Source organism: Nylanderia fulva, unplaced genomic scaffold (assembly GCF_048542155.1).
Source record: "Nylanderia fulva isolate GAGA-0341 unplaced genomic scaffold, ASM4854215v1 Scaffold58, whole genome shotgun sequence".
In the NCBI taxonomy this organism is placed as follows: Eukaryota; Metazoa; Arthropoda; class Insecta; order Hymenoptera; family Formicidae; genus Nylanderia; species Nylanderia fulva.
In genome coordinates this window covers 561,196-581,320 of record NW_028190676.1, presented here as the reverse complement: position 1 = coordinate 581,320, position 20,125 = coordinate 561,196, and the positions used below count along the sequence as shown (strand labels likewise).

General features: G+C 29.4%; 1 protein-coding gene across 3 annotated transcripts in view; it reads right to left on the bottom strand.

Annotated features, from left to right (window-relative positions):
- Positions 1 to 18,004, bottom strand: part of LOC114939094 (TOX high mobility group box family member 4) — a 132,015-nt gene extending 114,011 nt beyond the window's left edge. For 2 of the 3 annotated variants that reach the window (XM_085487577.1, XM_085487578.1), the window contains exons 1-2: positions 17,150 to 18,004; positions 16,987 to 17,084 (exon numbers count right to left, since the gene is read on the bottom strand). In XM_085487577.1, coding sequence (XP_085343703.1) covers positions 16,987 to 17,084; positions 17,150 to 17,192 — 141 coding nt within the window. In that variant the 5' untranslated portion in view covers positions 17,193 to 18,004. Of the gene's footprint in view, positions 1 to 16,986; positions 17,085 to 17,149 lie in introns of those variants that run through there. The other variant, XM_085487581.1, reaches the window with a different exon arrangement.
- Between the last annotated feature and the right edge of the window lie 2,121 nt (positions 18,005 to 20,125).

Sequence of the window (20,125 nt, the reverse complement as noted above, 5' to 3'; positions counted from 1 at the left end):
TATATTTTATATTTTACTACCAAATGTCGACAAAACTACCACATGACTTATGTTCTAAATATTAGTGAATAGATAATTTATTTCACGTAATATATATATATATATCTTCACAATTAATTGTTGATATATATATATGTATATATATTTCACATCCTACCATTTGCATACGTTATAGCAGACCGGTTAATTCCATCTCTTTCGCTATCGTTCGTATTCTACTTATCATCCGGTTTTTTATAGAAATGTGTTACGACTTACCGAAATTTCGAACGTAGGTTTACGTGACTATATAGTTATGTATACACGAGTTGACCTGAACGAAAGGAAACAAATGAAGCACGCGCCTAACCTGTGTAAAGTTGAACGGCCTTAAGGACTCAGGTGCGTGCACCAGATGTTTGTCGTTCTGCGAATAAATGTACGAACGAACGATATGAATCAAGCCGATATTAAAGAGTTGGAAAAAGAGAGAAAGGTATAGGAAAAAGAAGTGAAAAGAGGGGAAGGGGGAAGGGGAGGAAGAGAGAAGGAAATAATAAAATATTTAATTTAGAAAAATAAATCAGTCAATCAATATTGCAAAATTAATTGCATTATAAAAAATGAAAATTTTAATGCTAAGATTAACGAGAATTTGTATTTGGAATGTTTGATTATCACATAAATCATATTGAAAACATTGAAATTAGAAAATTAAGTAATCTACACATATATCTATTAACTATTTTTCAGATTTATATTAGATACATTTTTCATCAAATCTATGCCCCTATAATAATCATAAATGCCATAAATATATCGAGATAAAATCGACAATCTTATAGCAATAAAACTTTGAAATATAGATCATCATCATCAAGCAGTGACGATTTATTCATGAGACTGCGATAAAGTTTGATATTGACTGATTCGTTACAAGTAATAAACTAGTAAACTATTAAGAGATGTGAGAGAGAGGGAGGGAAAGGAGGGAGAGAAAGGAGGAAGGGAGGTTGGGAGGAAGAAAAAGAGATGTATCATACAATAATAAACATAACTTTCATAACCTTATGTGAGATGCGAGTGCTAGTTAGAATTAAAATACAAAGTAAAATGGACTTGATTGACCAACACTGGCTATAGGTGATAATTCTTTTATTCAAAAAGAGACAACGTTTCGAATTAATTGGACCCTTAATTGGGTCTTCTTCAGGCTGTTATTTGAATTAGAGTGATGAAATTAAATGATCATAATGTCAATTTTTGGTGTGAGATCGGAATGTAACCAATTTAACCATGATATTTAATAACAAAGGAAAGAAGTGTTCACTTTGAAAAGAAAGATTATCAAAGTGAACACTTCTTTCCTTTGTTATTAAATATCATGGTTAAGTTGGTTACATTCCGATCTTACACCAAAAATTGATATTATGATCATTTCATTTCACCACTCTAATTTAAATAACAGCCTGAAGAGGACCCAATTAAGGGTCGAAACGTTGCTTCTTTTTGAATAAAAGAATTATCATCTATAGCCAGTGTTGGTCAATCAAGTCCATTTTACTTTGTATTATAACTTTAAAATTAAAAAAAAAGTCAGATTTAAAAATAGATCGAATTGTTTTTAATGCCGAGTTAATCGTTAATTTAGAATAGTTGATTACGATCAAATATGCGATTTTTTTCAGATTTAAGACATGCAAGGAATTATGGAAACCGGATTAGCAAACAAAGGATTTCTTTAATAATTGAACAGTGAGAAAAAAACGTGAAATGAAGGATAAATCATTGATCACGAAATGGTATAAGTATGCATAATAATGCTAATTAGGGCGTATTATATGATATCCACATGTAGAATATATTTTACTTAACGACTTATAATACTTACTAATTATTCAAAGAGAATGAAACGAAAATACATGCATTTATATCTTACTCACTTCTACATTAAATTTAAATCGGCAAATATCCATATAAATCGTTTTCTAAAAAATTATGTTTTTTAAATGAAGAACTGAAAGAGCAGAGGAAAATGATATTGTAACAGAATTTTTTATGTAATGTTCCATAATACACAAGCAATATCCTATATAATATCCTCTAATACTTAAACAATATCTAATAATACCCACTCTTTTCAAGTAATGCCTACTGAAACTAAAACAATATCTTGTAATGCCCTCCCCCTCCCGAGTCCCTAACTTTTATTCCTCAATATGAGAGATCCATAAAAAAAGAATTATTGTATTGTATCGTGTTAAGCTAGGCGCATACTATCAACCTTTTGTCGATTGATAGTTTAGTCGAGCAATAAAAATATATTATTATATTTATATATGGTATCGGAAATAAAATAATACTGAATTAATCTTAAAAGGATTAATCTATTACACAAGCCTGCATGGTTTTGATGTTTGAATAAATGAAGAAGTTTCTTACGTAATTTTGTGCGCTGAATCCGAATCCGGCTTCGGAATTTGCTCATCACGTCAGGTTTTGGAGATAAATGAAGTTAAATGTGTCAAAAATTATGTTTTTGATTATTTTCGTGTATCCAATTTAGAGACACTAAATTTTTTAAAAATATTTTGAATAAGTCATCGTATAGTACTAGTTTTTCTCTTCAAAATCCTTTCGTATCTTGGATACGTTCCATTTGTAGTTTCAATATCTTTAAAGTAATGCATCTCGGAAACAAAATATTGTACAAAGATAATTAAAAAATATTTTTAAAAAATTTAGTGTCTCTAAAACAAATACATAAAAATAGTAAAAAAACATCATTTTTGAAGCCTTTAACTTTATTTATCTCCAAAACCTGACATGATGAGTAAATTCCAAGGTCAGATTCGGATTCAGCACACAAAATGACATAGGAAATTACTTTGTATTACATGTGCAGGCAAAGTGGCACTTTGTGTGCGTGTTTTCTGTGCGGAAAGCGGCCGATTTCCCACGCCGCCATCTAGCGGCGACGCGGTGAGTGAATAAGCCGCGTTGAAAGCCATTGCCTACGGCTATTCCCGCACTGTGCCGCCGCAAGATGGCGGCGTGCGATGGGCCACCTCGCGCACAGAAAACGCGCACAAAGCCCCACTTTGCTTGCACTTGTAATACAAAATAGTATACTATAATATACTATTACGTACCTATATATCGATGTGTACGTAAATTTATTTGTTAAACTTCTGTGTTGCTTAAATATATTCAGTGTATATTATAATTGTATATTCTATTTTTAAATAGATGTCTAATAAGTTACTTATAAAAATTTTTTTACACATTTTTAATTTTTTATAAATGGCTATAATAGAGTTTGTAAAATACAAAAACACATCTAATCAACCAAATTTTAAATTAGACTATATCAACCGATTGCTTTAATTGAAAAATCGTTGATTATGTCTTTTTAACTCGTAATTTTTTACTGGATAATTTATTAAAGAAAATATAAATTTAAAAAATCTGTATCATAATGATTTAATAAATATATTTATAATATTTACCATAATATTCATCGTAAATATTTTCTGATATTTATGATAAATATTTATGATCTATTAAATCTAAGACTCCAAAAACATTTATAAAATATTTATGATGAATATTTATAAAATATTAAAATAATTATTATAAATATTCTGTGCTGTCTGGGATGTGTGAAAATAAAATTCAGATACAAGCAAAGGAGTTCAAAATCTAAGTTCTTCGCTTGAATATTGATAACACTGGTTCATATATCTAGCAAGAACTTTTTAAACTTGTATTTTAATAGTATCGATACATGCTCGTTTATCGATATATATGGGACAATTTGTTACTGATTTATCATCATACAAAGATCGATAAGATCGGTATCTCGACCGCCTTCTTTTCAATATTTTTCATAAAGTAATAAATCACGTTGAATGTTTGATGTTTTTCATTATATGCACTTTCAAAAGATAATTTGATGAATCTTAAATTAATGCAAAAGCCATCGTGGACAAATCAGAACTTACATCGTTTTATTAAGTCTTAATTAAATAATTCAATTTAATAGCACAGATTATTTAGACGCGTAATTTTTAAAATATTACATTTATTTTCTCTAAAAAAAATTTATTAATAATACTATGTTAAGTTTGTTATATAAAATTTGAATAAAATTTTATTATGTTGCAATTTTGATATTTTGACTATTACATACATATGTGCATAATTAATCAATTATATACATTGAATATCATCTCCTTCTGCTTTAAATAACTTTAAAAAACAAAGAATCAATAAAATTGATTAGACTTTTCTAAAACAAATAGTGTGACAGCGATTAAATCATTCGATGATACAATTTTAATGTTCAAATGACATCATCACATACAGACACACATACACACACACACACATACACACACACACAATAATGTGCTAATATAAACTGAGAAAATATACATACCATTTTACTTCGTTAACGCATGGCATTTACTTCGGAAATGAAATTTTGATTGAGATTAAGAGCTTACAATTGACGCATATACGGCTGGAATTCGCCAAAGGAATTTAATTATCGATGAATAGCGAAACTAAAATACGTAGATAATTACTTGTTACCTCGCGCGCACTCGTGCGACTGGAAATAATGTAGCTGATGAAATCAAGCGCACTCGACCAGCGCGTTTCAACGTTTTCATTTACATTTAGGGGTTGACATGTTCGTTTCTTTTCGAAACGAAATTTGTGTTCTGAAATAACGCATTATCAAAAATAATTGATGAAGCAAATGAATGGTACGAATTTTTGAATTTTGAAAGCAATTCAAATTTTTATTCTACTAATCACCTTCAATTTTTTAATAATTATTCCGAAAGTAAATCAATTTCAAGAGAAATATTCCCATTGTACAAAAAGAAAAAATAATACGCAAACACTAATGTAAAATAATTATAGATACATCTACAATTTAAATATGTTTTATATATTTAGTTATGTTAAACAATTCAAATATAGTAGGCCAACTGAACGAGCAAATAAATAAGGTGTAAAAATTTATTAATAGTTAAATAATTAAATTAACATTCCGTTACAGAAACGATATAAATTGTAAACGTTTCGACTGCACTACAGTCTTTATCAATACATAAAAGTTAAATATTAAAATACAAAGTTAAATGTTAAAAATACAAAGTTAGTTAAATATTAAAATATAAAATTAAAACGATTCTTCGCTGTTGACCAATAGATATGCAAGGCGATTGGTCTGAGATGCCAAGTTATGCGACATTTAAACATGCTGCGGATATAATACGCGAATTAAATCAATGTCAGAGAAAATTAAAAAATCTTTCAACTTACATTATCGTTTTAACAAGTCCTTTTTCCCGATATTTCAAGTGTGTGTTGCGAAGTCTGAATAACAAATGTCAAAATAGAGAGCGTGATGTATTTATTTATTACCAATGTTTTTTCTAAATTATGATTCAGCAAATTTTTTAAGTATGTCAAAATAACTACTGTCTAACAATTCGGTGTCTTTATTTAAATTAATTCCATTTTTCTGTTCTTTAATGTGGATCATTTCAGATATTAGTCTTTTATGGTAATTCTTTTCATGATCCATAATTTTAATATTGTCCCAGTCAAATGTATGTTGTTCGTTTAGAATGTGTTCCGTGACAACCGAATGTCTAGCAGAGTCTAATTTAATATTATTTTTATGTTCTTTAAGTCTCGTTTCTAACTGTCTTTTTGTCTGTCCGACATATGTGGCGTCACAATCGTTGCAATTCAATTTATAAATAACGTTAGAATTCGTGGGGCAATTATTTCTGTCCTTTTGAACTTTTATGAAGTCATTCAATTTTTTAATGCAACGATATCCTACCACTACGTCAGGTCTTCTTATTGCTGAAGCAACTTTCTCAGATATTGATTCTATATATGGTATGACAAAATATTTAATGTTAGTATTAATATTAATAGTATCTGTTATATTGTTATTATTAGGCTTGTTAAATTTCTTAGTTGAGAGATTTTTTAATCTGCGTTTTATTTCTGTGAAAATTAGATCAAGAGGATAACCGTTGGATAGCAAAATGTTAATAGCTTTCTCTATATTTTTTTTTGTGAAATTGTGGATGTGATAGTAATAAAGCTCTATCTACCAAGTTATAAATTGTTCCTATTTTATGACAAGTCGGATGATTTGAAAAAAATGAAAGTAATCTACCTGAGAATGTCTTTTTGTGATACCAATCTAAATAAATTTTATTATCTATTACTTTGATCATTATGTCTAAAAAGCTTATACACCGATTATCCTCTTTTTCCAATGTAAATTGTAGTCTATCGTTATAATTGTTGAATTCGTTCAAAACATATGTAATATTGTCAGCGGAAGTGCATAAAATAATGTCGTCTACATAACGGAAATAAAAAGTCATTTCGCAATTTAAATTACTAATTACCAATGTTTCCAAGTCCTGCATGACTATATCGGCAATGATCGGAGAAAGTGGGGAACCCATAGGAGTCCCATAAATTTGTTTGTAAGTTATGTTATTGAAAGTGAAAAATGTAGAAGTTAATATAAATTTTATCATACCTATGAATTCATTTTTGGGAATCTTTGTGTGTGACTCTATAAAATGCCATCTATTATTGATACCGTTTAATGCAAGATCTACGGAAACATTAGTAAATAATGAAACAACGTCCAATGAAACTATTATGTCGGAATCTTGTATTGTTTTCCCTGATAGATTTAAAAGATAGCCTTTCTAGAGCGGACAGTTTTGTGAATAACAGTTTTGATATATGCAACATTCTATCAGGGAAAACAATACAAGATTCCGACATAATTTTCTTAAAATTGATACCAAAATATTGCCAATTTTTTGGGTAGTGCGACGATATAGTTTTTTTAATTAAATTTTTTTTTAAATTTTAGAGGAAACTCCCTCTATGCTTTTGCTATTAGTCATTCAATTACATTTAATGAAAGTTTATCCAAATAACTGAGCAAAGTATATATTAATGTTTCTGTGACACGATATATATAATATTCGCTTTCTATATAATAAAAACAGTACTGTTAAACCGGCAGAAATTTTATGCAGAGTCAATGCTCAGTTTGATAACATTCTTTCAAAAATTTAAGTATAAAATTAGACGAAGTCTTTTAAGAAGAAATAATAATATAGAAAATATAGTAGAAAAGTTATTTCTGCCCAACTATTAAATTTTACCAAGTAAATTAAATTGCAGGTCAAAAATTTTTATATCTTTAATATTTCTAAATTATCTGAATGAAACAATTAAAAATATTAAACATAAAAGTATGAGAAAACTATGTAGAATAAAAATACAATTTTTGTAATTTATCTTTTAAAATATTCAAGAAATTATTTTTATAATCTTAAAACACACACACACACACACACACACACACACACACATATATATATATATATATATATATATGTGTGTATATGTATATACATATATATATCCCAGACAACACAGAATATGTATGATAAAAATTTATAAATATTTATGAATGTATATTTTCTTCAAATATTATATAAATATTTTGAAAATGTTTTATAAAAACCTTTATTTAACATATTATTAAAACATAGATTAAATATTTTATATAATATTTATGGTATTTATAGTAATTATTTTGAAAATATTTTTTAACTAAATTGTTAGTTCTTTTATTTACCGCTATATGACGTATCTTTCTCATATTTGATTTTCGTTTTAGATTAGACTATATCAACCGATCATTTTGATTAAAAAATCATTGATTGTGTCTTTTTACTCGTGATTTCTTGCCGAATATTTATTAAAGAAAATATAAATTTTAAAAAATTTATATCATAATGATTTAATAAATATGTTTATAATATTTACCATAATATTTATCATAAATATTTTCTGATATTTATGATAAATATTTATGATCTATTAAATATAAGACTCCAAAAACATTAATAAAATATTTATGATAAATATTTATAAAATATTAAAATAATTATTATAAATATTTTATAAATATTCTATGCTGTCTGGGATATGTATATATATCAGTCAGAGATTATTTCATTTCAAAGCTTATGTTAAAGTTAACACTCCACTTTTAAAAATCAAAAGTTATATCAATTCTACTTGCATCTACAATTATAATTCCTGACTGATTTCAAAAAAAGATTTATTAAAAAATTATTAAAAAATTAATTCAAAAATATCTTTAAAAAATGATATAGCTTCTTACTTTCTGAAAAACAATTTCGACCAAAGAAGAAATCTATAATTTATCAAGAATTCTATTTCTGTTATGTATATGTGTTTTAACAAAAATATGAGCTTTTGTATATTTTTAAACAATTTTTTAATCTCATGAAACTTTATTTTCTCATTTTTACATGTCGTTGAAACTTTATTTTCGAGAAATACTACATTGTGCTAGTTATGTCTATCGTTTTTTTGGTGATTCTCGACAAGTTTTCACATAGTTCCAATAGTTCCATGTTTTAATAATAGTTTCATATCTAAAATATTTTTGAAGCAAATATTTTTTTAATCTCGCTGTTGATATTTCATTTTATTTTCGAGAATTATGTAATTTAACTATTTCCATCGAGCCCGTGTTTGTGACAATTCTCAATAGTTTTCATATATTTTTCCAATACATGCATAGATATAGTTCCTATATATATATATATATATATATATATATATACATATATATATTAAAATGTGTTAGAATACTATATATATATATATATATAGTATTCTAACACATTTTAACACATAATATAGATCTTTACATACCTTTAAACGGTGATATTTGAAAACTTTTATGTAATCATATATTTTATTGTACAAAAACACTATGCACATTTAACATACATATATATTTGAAAAAGATATTTGAAATAATAATCTACGTGTATAGTTATAATTTTTTTACATGTCTATAACTATTTATAGTTATTTAAAATTATTTATTTATATTTATAATTTTTATATTTATTTTATATTTATTTTGTATTTATATTTATAATATTAAAATTATTTTTTGTGTTTTAATCTTAGTTGTTTAAAATTATTTATTTGCATTTATAATTTATATATGTATTTATTATATTTATATTTGTATTCCGCACAAATACATTTCTTGTTTTCCTGGTTTTGATTTAATTTCAAATTCAAATTATCTTACTCGTTCTTCTTTATTTATTCAAATCAGTCGATAAAACTTTAATGACATTGCTTGCCGCTCCATAGCTAGAATTATAGAATAAATTATTTGTGATAATTATTCGATGCATAATTTTAATTTTTGATTCACATAAATAAAATTACTTGAGACATAATTGCATCTAGAATTGAAATCATTTACTATCAAAACTTATCGTATCAATATAATGACTTATTTAAGAAAAATTAATAACGAAAATCATTTTCATAATCTAATTAACATGGCAATAGAAACTAATCACCTAATATTTTTATAAATTAATTTTGTTTCAACATAAACGTCGTTTTTTCATATTTATTGAAATAAGAACCTCAACTTTCACTAGATATACATTTGACATTAATATAAATTCAAATATCGAAATGGCTGGTAATTTTATATAATTTATAAATTACATTAATTATTATATGTGTGAGTATATGCAATATCATATAATGGAAATACATTACAATGAGCCATGAATTTTCTATAGGCAATGTGTTATTAATTTTTATTGTTATACATTATTTAAAATTGCACAAGAAAAATAGTCTAGAAAAATGTTTTAACTTCACATAAGAACCTTTATGACCAGTCGAGAGAATAATTCTCTGCATAATTTTAAATAATAATATCAATTACAAAAGTTAATAACACGTTGTCTAGAACTTCTGATATACGTATTTTAGTATTTATGTCTACTTTACATAAAATGTAGATTATTTATAACGATGGATTTCTAACCGCAGGCGATATTATTTCCAAACATTATAAACCGCCGGCAGAATAAAAAGATACTATTATGCGAAGAAGATGACGCATACATTGCATAACCCAGTTTCATCTAAAATACCAGCTTTACGAAATGTAATTTAATAAAGACACAGCACACAGTTTCTTATGGCAATAAACTTTTGTATAATATTGTAAGCGAATATTTTGACTTGCGCTCAGCGATAATAAAGATCTCTAGAATCTACGGAAAAGATAGCTGGTAATTAAAACAAAATCGTTTTAATTATCACAGTAAATATTTGTGATATATTTTCATTATTTTATCTATACTCTCGATAATTATTATTTTAAAATCTTGATACAATAATAAAAATAATAATAATGATTCAGCATTATATATATCTTACAATTTTTATTATATTGTAATAATTTTAAAATTATTTCAAAATGTTATAATTACGCGGCAATTTATCGACAAAGAGAAAGAAAGAAAGGAGAAATTTTGTATTCAGTATATAATATTACTACGTTATATATTACAGTATATGTGTTGTGTGTGTGTGTGTGTGTGTGTGTGTGTGTGTGTGTGTGTGTGTGTGTGTGTGTGTCTAAATACGTAACGCACGCGGAGAAATTCAATTACCTACGTTCGTTAAAACAAATTTACATTGTACTACCGCGATTGCGGATTTTAATTTGTTCTCTTCAATACGTAGATACAAATGTATAAATACGTCCGCCCTCTCACGGCTCTCGCTCGCATGCGTGCGCGCATTCACAATACATACTCATCTTGGTTTCGTGTTGTATGTATATACGTGTACATACTCTTTTATGCCCTTTCAATCTACGTTTATTCATTCTTTTATGGATACCAACCGGGTTCGCCTTTCATTTTGTTTTAACGGAGGAGGAGAGAACCGAATGAAAAGTTGAAACGGCCAGAGGAAAAGAGTAGAAATAAACGAGCGACAGAAAGAGAGAGAAAGAGAGAGAATGAGAGGGAGGAGGGAGGAAGAGAAAGAGAAGGTAAGAGGAGCGCAGAGGAAGATATATACAGAGAAGAGGAAAGGGAAAGCGAGGTTCGAGAGACGAATGAAAAAGGAGATAAGGAGAAAGGGACGAAAGCGGATGGCAGGTTGTTACTACTTCAGTGTGGTAGGGGTAAGGATAAAAGAGGGAGAGGGAAAGGTTCGCTTGTGGAGGTGGAAGAAGCGAGTATATAAACCTCTAGAAATGCATTAGGTATCTATCTACGGGCGATATTACCCAGGGAAAAATTCTGCTTCTCAAAGGATCGTCCCGAGTGCTTTTTAAAGTAGATTTTTGGAACGAGCTTGTCCGATATCTTTCTTAAAAGGAACTTGCATTGGAACAGGGAAAATTGCACTAATTCGATGGACACGATGGATCTATCGATTTAATCGCCCTCCAACGTCGTAAGGTGTTCATGTTTCGATTTTCAAAATCTATTCCTTCTTCAGATCAAAGTAACATAAAGGCTATGTATAGTTGAATATTTTAAATCAAACCAAATATAAACGGATTCTATCATAATAAAAGCATTTAAATGATAAGAGGTATCAAAAGATGTACAATAATTAATGAAACATTGAGAATTATTGTGTGATGTAAAAATTATAAAGATAGATTATTAGTTTAAAGTTTTCTATGCGTGAATAAATAATTTTACGTAAATAAACGTCCTTCGTAAATAAATCATATTAATATTCTATTGCTTTATGTATAGTAAAAGATCCGATGGATGGATGAATACATACGATTGGAAACATTGATCGTGCGATGCCAGACACAATGGTATTCTATGGAAGAGATTTAATTTAGACGAACGTTTCAAATCTCTCTCAGATTGAACAGGGAATATAAACGGTGTATGGTAGTGGTAGTAGTGCTGATTGCGATAGTAGTGGGTAGCAATAAAGAGAAAGACAAAGTAAAAAAGTAAAGAAAGTAAGAGAACTTTTCGTGATGCAGGGATAAAGAAGAACAAAAACACAAATCACGAATACGGCCAATCCATTGAATATAATAAGGAATTAGGAAGTTATTATAATTTTTTTTATTATTAAGTATAAAGTGATATTTAAAAGTTCTCGAAATATGTCATTAAAAACAAATTGCACTCACTCTGAACCTTATTCACCAACATCATCTTCCATGTAATCCCCTTGAGAATGTAATACATCGATCTCAACCTTCCTGCTATGATTTGAATGCATTCTGAAAATCCTTTGTCAGAATGTTGATCACTACCCATGATTCAGATATTCTTTATGTAATCAAACATTCGATCCTTCATCTTGAGTTTCATTTTGAGAAGAGGAAGAAATCGGAAGAAGTCAGAAAAAAAAACGTTCAGAGAAGCACACAAAAAATTAGGTCCTTCATCACGACTTTTAATACGCTACTACTTAATACCAATTGTGACATAATTTTTGGTAACACATGGCAGTTGTCCTCCATTCTTTTTATATGCTAGATTTAGCCTCCTAAGATTTCTTTCTCTTCTAAAAAATTAAAATCAAGAAATATCAAAATATTTGACAATACAAAAGACGCAAACAGAATCGCGGACGGTGATGAAGTTTGATAAAGAAGGATTTTTAAAATGCATTTAAACTATGGCAGAAATGTTGGGAACGATGTGTAGCTCTCAAGGAGACTATATTGAAGGTGATAGTAATGAATAACATGCAGGTAAATGTAATTTATTTCCTTAACATATTTCGGAAACTCTTTGGTACTCGTATATCTATAGTATGTGCACGTATATACAAGGTATCCCAAAATACCTTTTACAACGTTCGTGAGCAGATAGGACACAGTAAACTGAAGAGAAAGTTTTATACCAAATATAATCTGAGTGAATGAGCAGGTAGAAAGCGATAGGCCTAGGAATCGGTAAGCATATAAGATGATCTATTTGTTTACATCGCTTAATAACAAAAATATCATCTTATTTTTTGGCGTGGTGACATTGCTCACCGCTCGCTGCATGACTCTGTCTTTTGCACAAATAATGCTTCAATTAATTATAAGTGACGTAAACAAGTAAGTCATCTTACATGCCTATCAATTCTGGCCTACCGCTTTTCACCCGCTCATTTGCTTAGATATTTTGATTAATAACTCAATCATTATTACAAATATCACAAAATGGTATAAAACTTTTCTGTTTAGTTTACTGTGCCTTACCTACTCCCGAGCGTTGGTACAAGTGCTCTTGCGGGACACCGCATACACACACAACATGCATTATATAAAATTATATAATGTATTATATAAAATTATATAATGCATGTTTGTTTTATTAATTATATATTTGACAGTCAAATATTTGGACATCACAGGGTTTTAGAAAAAAAAGGAATTGGGCAAAAATTGTAGTTTTACGGGGAACATAATATATATAGTGACTAAAGGCCATGGCACATAGAAAAACGTTAGCAGTAAGACTTAAGGTCGAAGCATAGGCTTTTGCATAACGCATAAAAGAATCAACTAATCAAAGTCCTTCATTTTCATTCTGAGAATGGAAATGAAGGACTCATCTGATTGGTTGAATCTCTTATATCTTATGCATTAAGCGTTATGCAAAAGTCTGTGCTTCGGCCCTTAAAATTTAAGCGAATCGACCACGGTCCAATAGTAAGGCAACTAATGACCTTAATATTTGACTGTAATTAGTCGATTCATTCAAGTTTTAACTTTTAAAACTGTAACACTAAGGTCATGATTGCCTTAGGCCTGGTCTACAATAAGTCGTATGTCGCAGTCGGATGTCAGAACATAAGTGATGGTCCAATAAGGAAATTTTGTTATCGAAAAAGAAATTTTCTTTCCGATTTCGCTTACTGCCATCCCCACTTTTTTTATTTCATTGCATCTAGATTGCGCGCGGAGACATAAGACATTCAACCTCAGGGATAATGTTTGAATCATACACAGTGCGTTGGCGCGTATCACCCCGTGCGCTATTTTTTATTATTATGTTATTACAATTACATATTACATTAAAGATAACATTAAAATGAAATACGTATGTTAATTGCACATATGTGTGCGTGTATATCGGGGTCTGTATATAAACTTATTATATATGTAATAAAACATATTTCCAAATATAATATTAATATTTTTGTTTAATATAATTATTATATATTGCAATGAAACCAATAGATGGTATATATTTAAATTTAATGTCAATAGATTTCCACATCACCTTATTTAAATCTTTTTTTTCCTATATATTTTCGAATCCTCATTTACAAAAATAAAATACATTAATTCGAGTGCACGATCTTCATTAAACAATATATACAGGGTGGGGCAATAACTATTAGGACCTTAAATATCTTCGAATGTATGAGGCCCAGAGAAAGATTTGTGTAACAAAAATTGCACGATACGAAGGGGGCTATCATATGGCGATAATAATTTTTGTCCAGGTGAAGGCGCTTCGAAGATACCAAGGTCATCTTCATTTTTTTAAATGGATCCGATATGTTTTTTTTCTATAATATGATAGAGGAACTCGAAACAAGTTCAGAACTCACGACACAAGATCATTGAACAAGATTTAAAGTAAAGAAAAATCGATAGAAATATATTTTTATTATTAAATGAAATTCACGTTTACAAAAGATGTTCGAACGGATACATCGTGCATGATTGATTGACTTTTATTTTCATTTTATTTTAATCTTATTTCAACCCATTTTCATGTCTAGTTTATCCTGAGAACTTGCTCAGATGTCTTTCATCGGACCTATATTTTTCTCGCTTATTTTCTCCATATGTAAGTTCGAGATTAATTTATATATGGAACTTAGTAATCTCAAACCAAGAGAGACAGTTCCAAAAAATTAATTTTTGTGTTTGGGCTCTATTGGCCGATTTAAAATATCATATATATTATTCTTAAGATTGAGAGCCGATAAAAATATTTCTCATTTTAAAAAATTTTTTGTCAAAAAGTACAATTATAAGAGTATATCTACTAACAAAATTATAATACTTTATAGTAAATTAAATAAATCAAGATTGCCTGAGAATTCTACAACAAAATTCCTTTCCCACATATTAAAGATTGTCAAATATTAAAATAAATGTTTCACATTTAAAATAACTTTGTAAAGTGATAAGTCATGTATGGTAAATCAGCCGAGAAACAAAATGAATAAACAACCTATGTTTATTTAAAAGAGTTTTTTCAAGTTGTTATTATTTTGTCATATATAGGATTTAAATTTTTCGTGTCCTTATGTAAATTAATTGTATTGTCATGTTAATTTACATAAGGACACGGAAAATTTAAGTCCTATATATGACAAAATAATAACAACTTGAAAAAACTCTTTTAAATAAACAGGTCGCCTCATTATGTTTCTCGGCTAGTTTATCATACATGACTTGTCACTCTATAAAGTCAATTTAAATGTGAAACATCTATTTTAATATTTGATAATCTTTAATATGTGGGAAAGAAATTTTGTTGTGGAATAATTAGGCAATCTTGATTTATTTAATTTACTATAAAGTATTATAATTTTGTTAGTAGATGTACTCTTATAATTGTACTTTTTAACAAAAAATCTTTTGTGTATACTTGTAGCTCACTTGAAAAGGACCGAAATCAATGGTCGAAACGTCATGATCTACTTTTATGTAACCATAGCCAGAGTTTGGTCGTATATGAATAAAAATAATTTTTATCATTACTGGCAAATAAAAAACTTGTTTATTGGATATACTGAATAATACTTAGGCAACAGAGTAGTTTAACAAATAAATTTACGTACACATCGATATAAACGTAAATTTATTTGTTAAAAGGCATTCTGTTGCAGAATTTAGCTCAAAAAGAGCAATAATTTTATGACATTTTTAATTTTATTAATTTCTGTTTTTGCCAACCTTATATAATTCTCACAACGAAAATCAAATACGAGAAAGATACGTCACATAGCGGTAAATGAAAGAACTAATTTAGTTAAAAAATATTTACAAAATAATTACTATAAATATTTATCTTTACATACCATAAATATCATATAAAATATTTAATCTATGTTTTAATAATACGGTAAAGGTTTTTATAAAACATTTTAAAAATATTTATATAATATTTGAAAAAAATATATATTCATAAATATTTATAAATCTTTATCATAAATATTGTGTACTGTCTAGGAGATAATCATTAACCATTCAAAGTAACTGGCGAAATAAAAGATTTTATCTTTATTAATTAATTAAAAACATACTCTCAACGAAGTATGCTTTTACATTTGCTATCCATCTGATATAAAATATTTTAATTAATAATTATACACATACACACACGTGTGCGCGCGCGCGTACAAAGTCTCCTAAAAAGACAAGTTGTCTTTTTAATAACAGATTCTCTCTAATCAAATTGAAGAGAATTTTTTTAGCGAAAATGTCGAGATAGTAATAATTTCCGAGCTATTTGAGAAAGGAGGGTTTTTTTACAAATTAAACTTTATGAAGTTAAAAGATTAACACAATTGAATTTTTTATTTAATTTTAGGTAGAGTTTATTTTAATAAAATTTCAATTTAAAACTTAAATACAAAAATATACCAATAATGATAAAAATTGGAAACTTGCAAAAAATGATAATTTCTTTATACTTTCCTTGAGAAAAAATGTTTTTAAATTGTCCAAAAATTTGGAGGACATCGATAGTTTTTTAAACGGTGTAATATCTATAATGTGATACTCGCAACTTATTGTTAGAGCAAGCCTTAATAACATAGAGTCTTATAAATTATAAAATAGAATATATATATATATAAAATATAGATTCGCAATATTATTAAAATTTACACTTTTTTGTTAATAATCCTTGAAGAACCTACTGATCTCGCTTTTCCTTTGATTATCGATATTCTCTAAATTAATAATAATTTGTTTCTTTAATTTTTTTTAAATTTAGAGAACAAATTTAAATAAAAAATTGATCTTGATACTAATTATTATCAAAGATTTCGACTTACCTTGTAGGAATACTGGTTATACATTCTGCAAGATTCAAGATCGTTATTGAGAATGGAATAACCAGCATCCATACTGACCCGATGTTTCTTCTCGCCGCCTGGAACGAGTCTTTGTGAATGAAAAGCAATCTATCACGCACAGACACAGTTTGACAACTAGTACCGAACAAACTGATCGCAATTGCACCGACTATACCGTCGCTCATCGTATGATTTTGCTGCAACACGATGTCAACCTCGTCGTATCACACTCCGAGAGAGAATCGGTTTAACTCGCTTCAGTGTATTCACCAATCGCGACTCGCGTAGTAGCTCGTAACGCGAATGTGATAATTCATGACTCGCGCGAATAATATATATCCTGCTGACCGCGATTTGGATCGAAACTTGCGCGAAAGATCATATTCGAGAGATCTAGGTGTTTTCGATTATCGAGACATTTGAATGTCTTACCGCGAAAGTGGCTTTTTCACATTAAGTATTAGGAATTTATTTTTTCGAAAAAAATATGACAAAGTCGAACAAATTGTGTCAATCAGAAGCACCGAAAGCGGAAGCGATTGACCACTATGTCGATCGTGTTGACGATCTTGATGTTACGCACGACCAAAAACCGAATTGTTGTAATATGTCGCGAACGACACCGTCACTGGTCGACAGGTGCTACAATAATGTAAGCATCGAATGCGACTCTCGTGATTTGTACGAAAAGGAGCGACCACACTAACGGTCATGAACGAATGAGCGAGCGAACGAACGAACGGCAGTAGTAGCGGCAATGGCAAACTGTATGTTTGATGGTTACACTTTCGTGACAAGGAAGATCCTTTGTTGTTTCACCGCGCGAGCGCGGGCACGCGCGCGAGCGCGGATCGTAAGGTTAGGCTATGCACCCTGAGCCTGAGCGCACGGATTACGAACGTTGTGAATCAAGGCGTTACGTTAAGATTAGGTTAGGGTTAGGTTAGGTTAGGTTAGGTTAGGTTGCGATTAGGGGTTAGGTTAGGTTGCGTGCATCGCGCGCTTTGCGTGCTACCGTGATAGTGCCGCGGATTCAAAGCGAGGTGGGTCACCTCACCATAAAACTTAGCGTTGCTACTTGTTCTATTCAACGCTTCTCTTTCTCTTCCTCTTCCTCTTTCCCTTTCCTTCTCCTTCCCTCCCTCCCTTTCTTCCTCTTCCCTTTCTCTTTCTCTGTCTCCCTTAACCACTCAATATATACGCGCAATCATCTTACTCTCTCGTGACTACCCGTTTCTCCTACTCACGCGGGATTCGCAGAGCACGAGCCTACTTCTTCCCTCCTTCTCAATGCGCGACTCCGACAGGAACGCGTATGGCCCGCGTCGCTCAACAGAAATCCTTAGAATCATGGATACTACCCTTGTACTTTTTATAACTTTACTGTCTTTTTGAGCTTATTGAATAAACTCGACGCGATTTGCGATAGACATCGATTTATCTATTCAGGTAGCAAGAGCATATCATTTTCTTGTCATATGATGTCATTTTGATGTCAAATTACGTCATTTATATGTTCAATTGCTATATAATGTGCATTTGCCTTTTGGGCAGCGATATAAAATTTGAAGTCTTATCTTTTACGAATTAGTATATTCTATAATTATCTGTTTCAAATTTATCAACTGGTTCAATCTATCAAGCACAAATTTATTTGACATAATATAAAAATAACCCGATAATAATGTCTCGATTTTTTCCTAGATAGCACCATATCCAAAATTGATGCATAAGATATTATTAAGGATTCTTTAAGACATCTTTAAGAAATCTTATGATATGATATTCCAAAGATATCTTAAAAACATCTTAAAGATGTCTTATGCTCCAATTTTGGACATGCTGTCTGGGTTTTTTATTCAAATTACGTGCGTGATACATATATGAATTTAATATGCGATTTAAGGATGATTTAAATTTGATTTTATTTTATTAATTTTTTTCACATCTATCCTTTTCGACTTGTACCATACTGATCGACTATTTATCGTATAGTAGCAGGAGCGAATGAGATTAGAATTAAACACAAAAGTAAAAGAAGTTACAACACAGTCTCATACAGTAGGCAGAATCAATATAGAGTGTTATGCAAATAAGATGCAATTGTGTCATTGGATATTTAGAATGTGTTGTTTAAGAATTTCTCGTTATTAAAGTGCGTGTCATAACTGGTTAGAAGCTAACTGTGAAGAAGAAATATAAAACATATCATAAATTATATTCCTTATTGTTAACATCGTACAAATAAAATCAGTCAAACAGTAGTAGTCACGTGGTTTGCACGTGGATCTCATTCATGAAACATGCTTATAGATCGTAGCCGGAGTAACGCCAACAGCAGTAACAATGACTGGCTGTTGTCGCTGTAGTAGTAATAATGTTGGTAGTAGTGATGAGTAACAACATCGAAGATATGATCGTGGTGGTGTTACTAGATAGCAAGTAGACAGGCAGACAGTCTAGCAAGGTGGTTAACCTGAACTGGTTGGCAAGTCGAAGCAAGTCAATGGTGGATGTCGTAGAGTGGAGTTTGTAGTAGCATACGTGTGTTGGTTTACGCCCCAAGCGAACTATCTAGCCAGCCAACCAGCCAACCAATCAACCAAGCGAAGTGGAGAGAATATGAAGATGAGGGAAATCATGAAACTATAGTATCAGAAACATAGTATTTTTTACTTCCTCTTTTCGATGTTTTCTTCCTCGAGATTTCTTAAAGTCTCTCTTATGACATATCCATTATCTAAGCCATTGTCTAAAGATTACAACTTTAAAATTATTCTTATATTTTGCTTCATTTCTTCACAATCTGTGCAGCCACTCTATTCTTTTGCTTTCATCTATTTTTTTCTTGTAATACTCGTTCACTCATGTCTGTATGAGTCCAATTAACTCAACTAACTCAACAAACGCAAACATTTTCCAGTGATCAGTTTTATTAGAACAATATGCTTAATCGAGTTTGACTTTATCATTTATTAAATGTTTTAAATATAACCAAATATCCAAATACTAACTTGTAACATTAATAATGATGAATGCAAATGGGATTAATATACAAACAAAATAAAATTGGGATTTCTACTATGATTCCTAAAGTTGATTCTTGCAAGCTACAAAA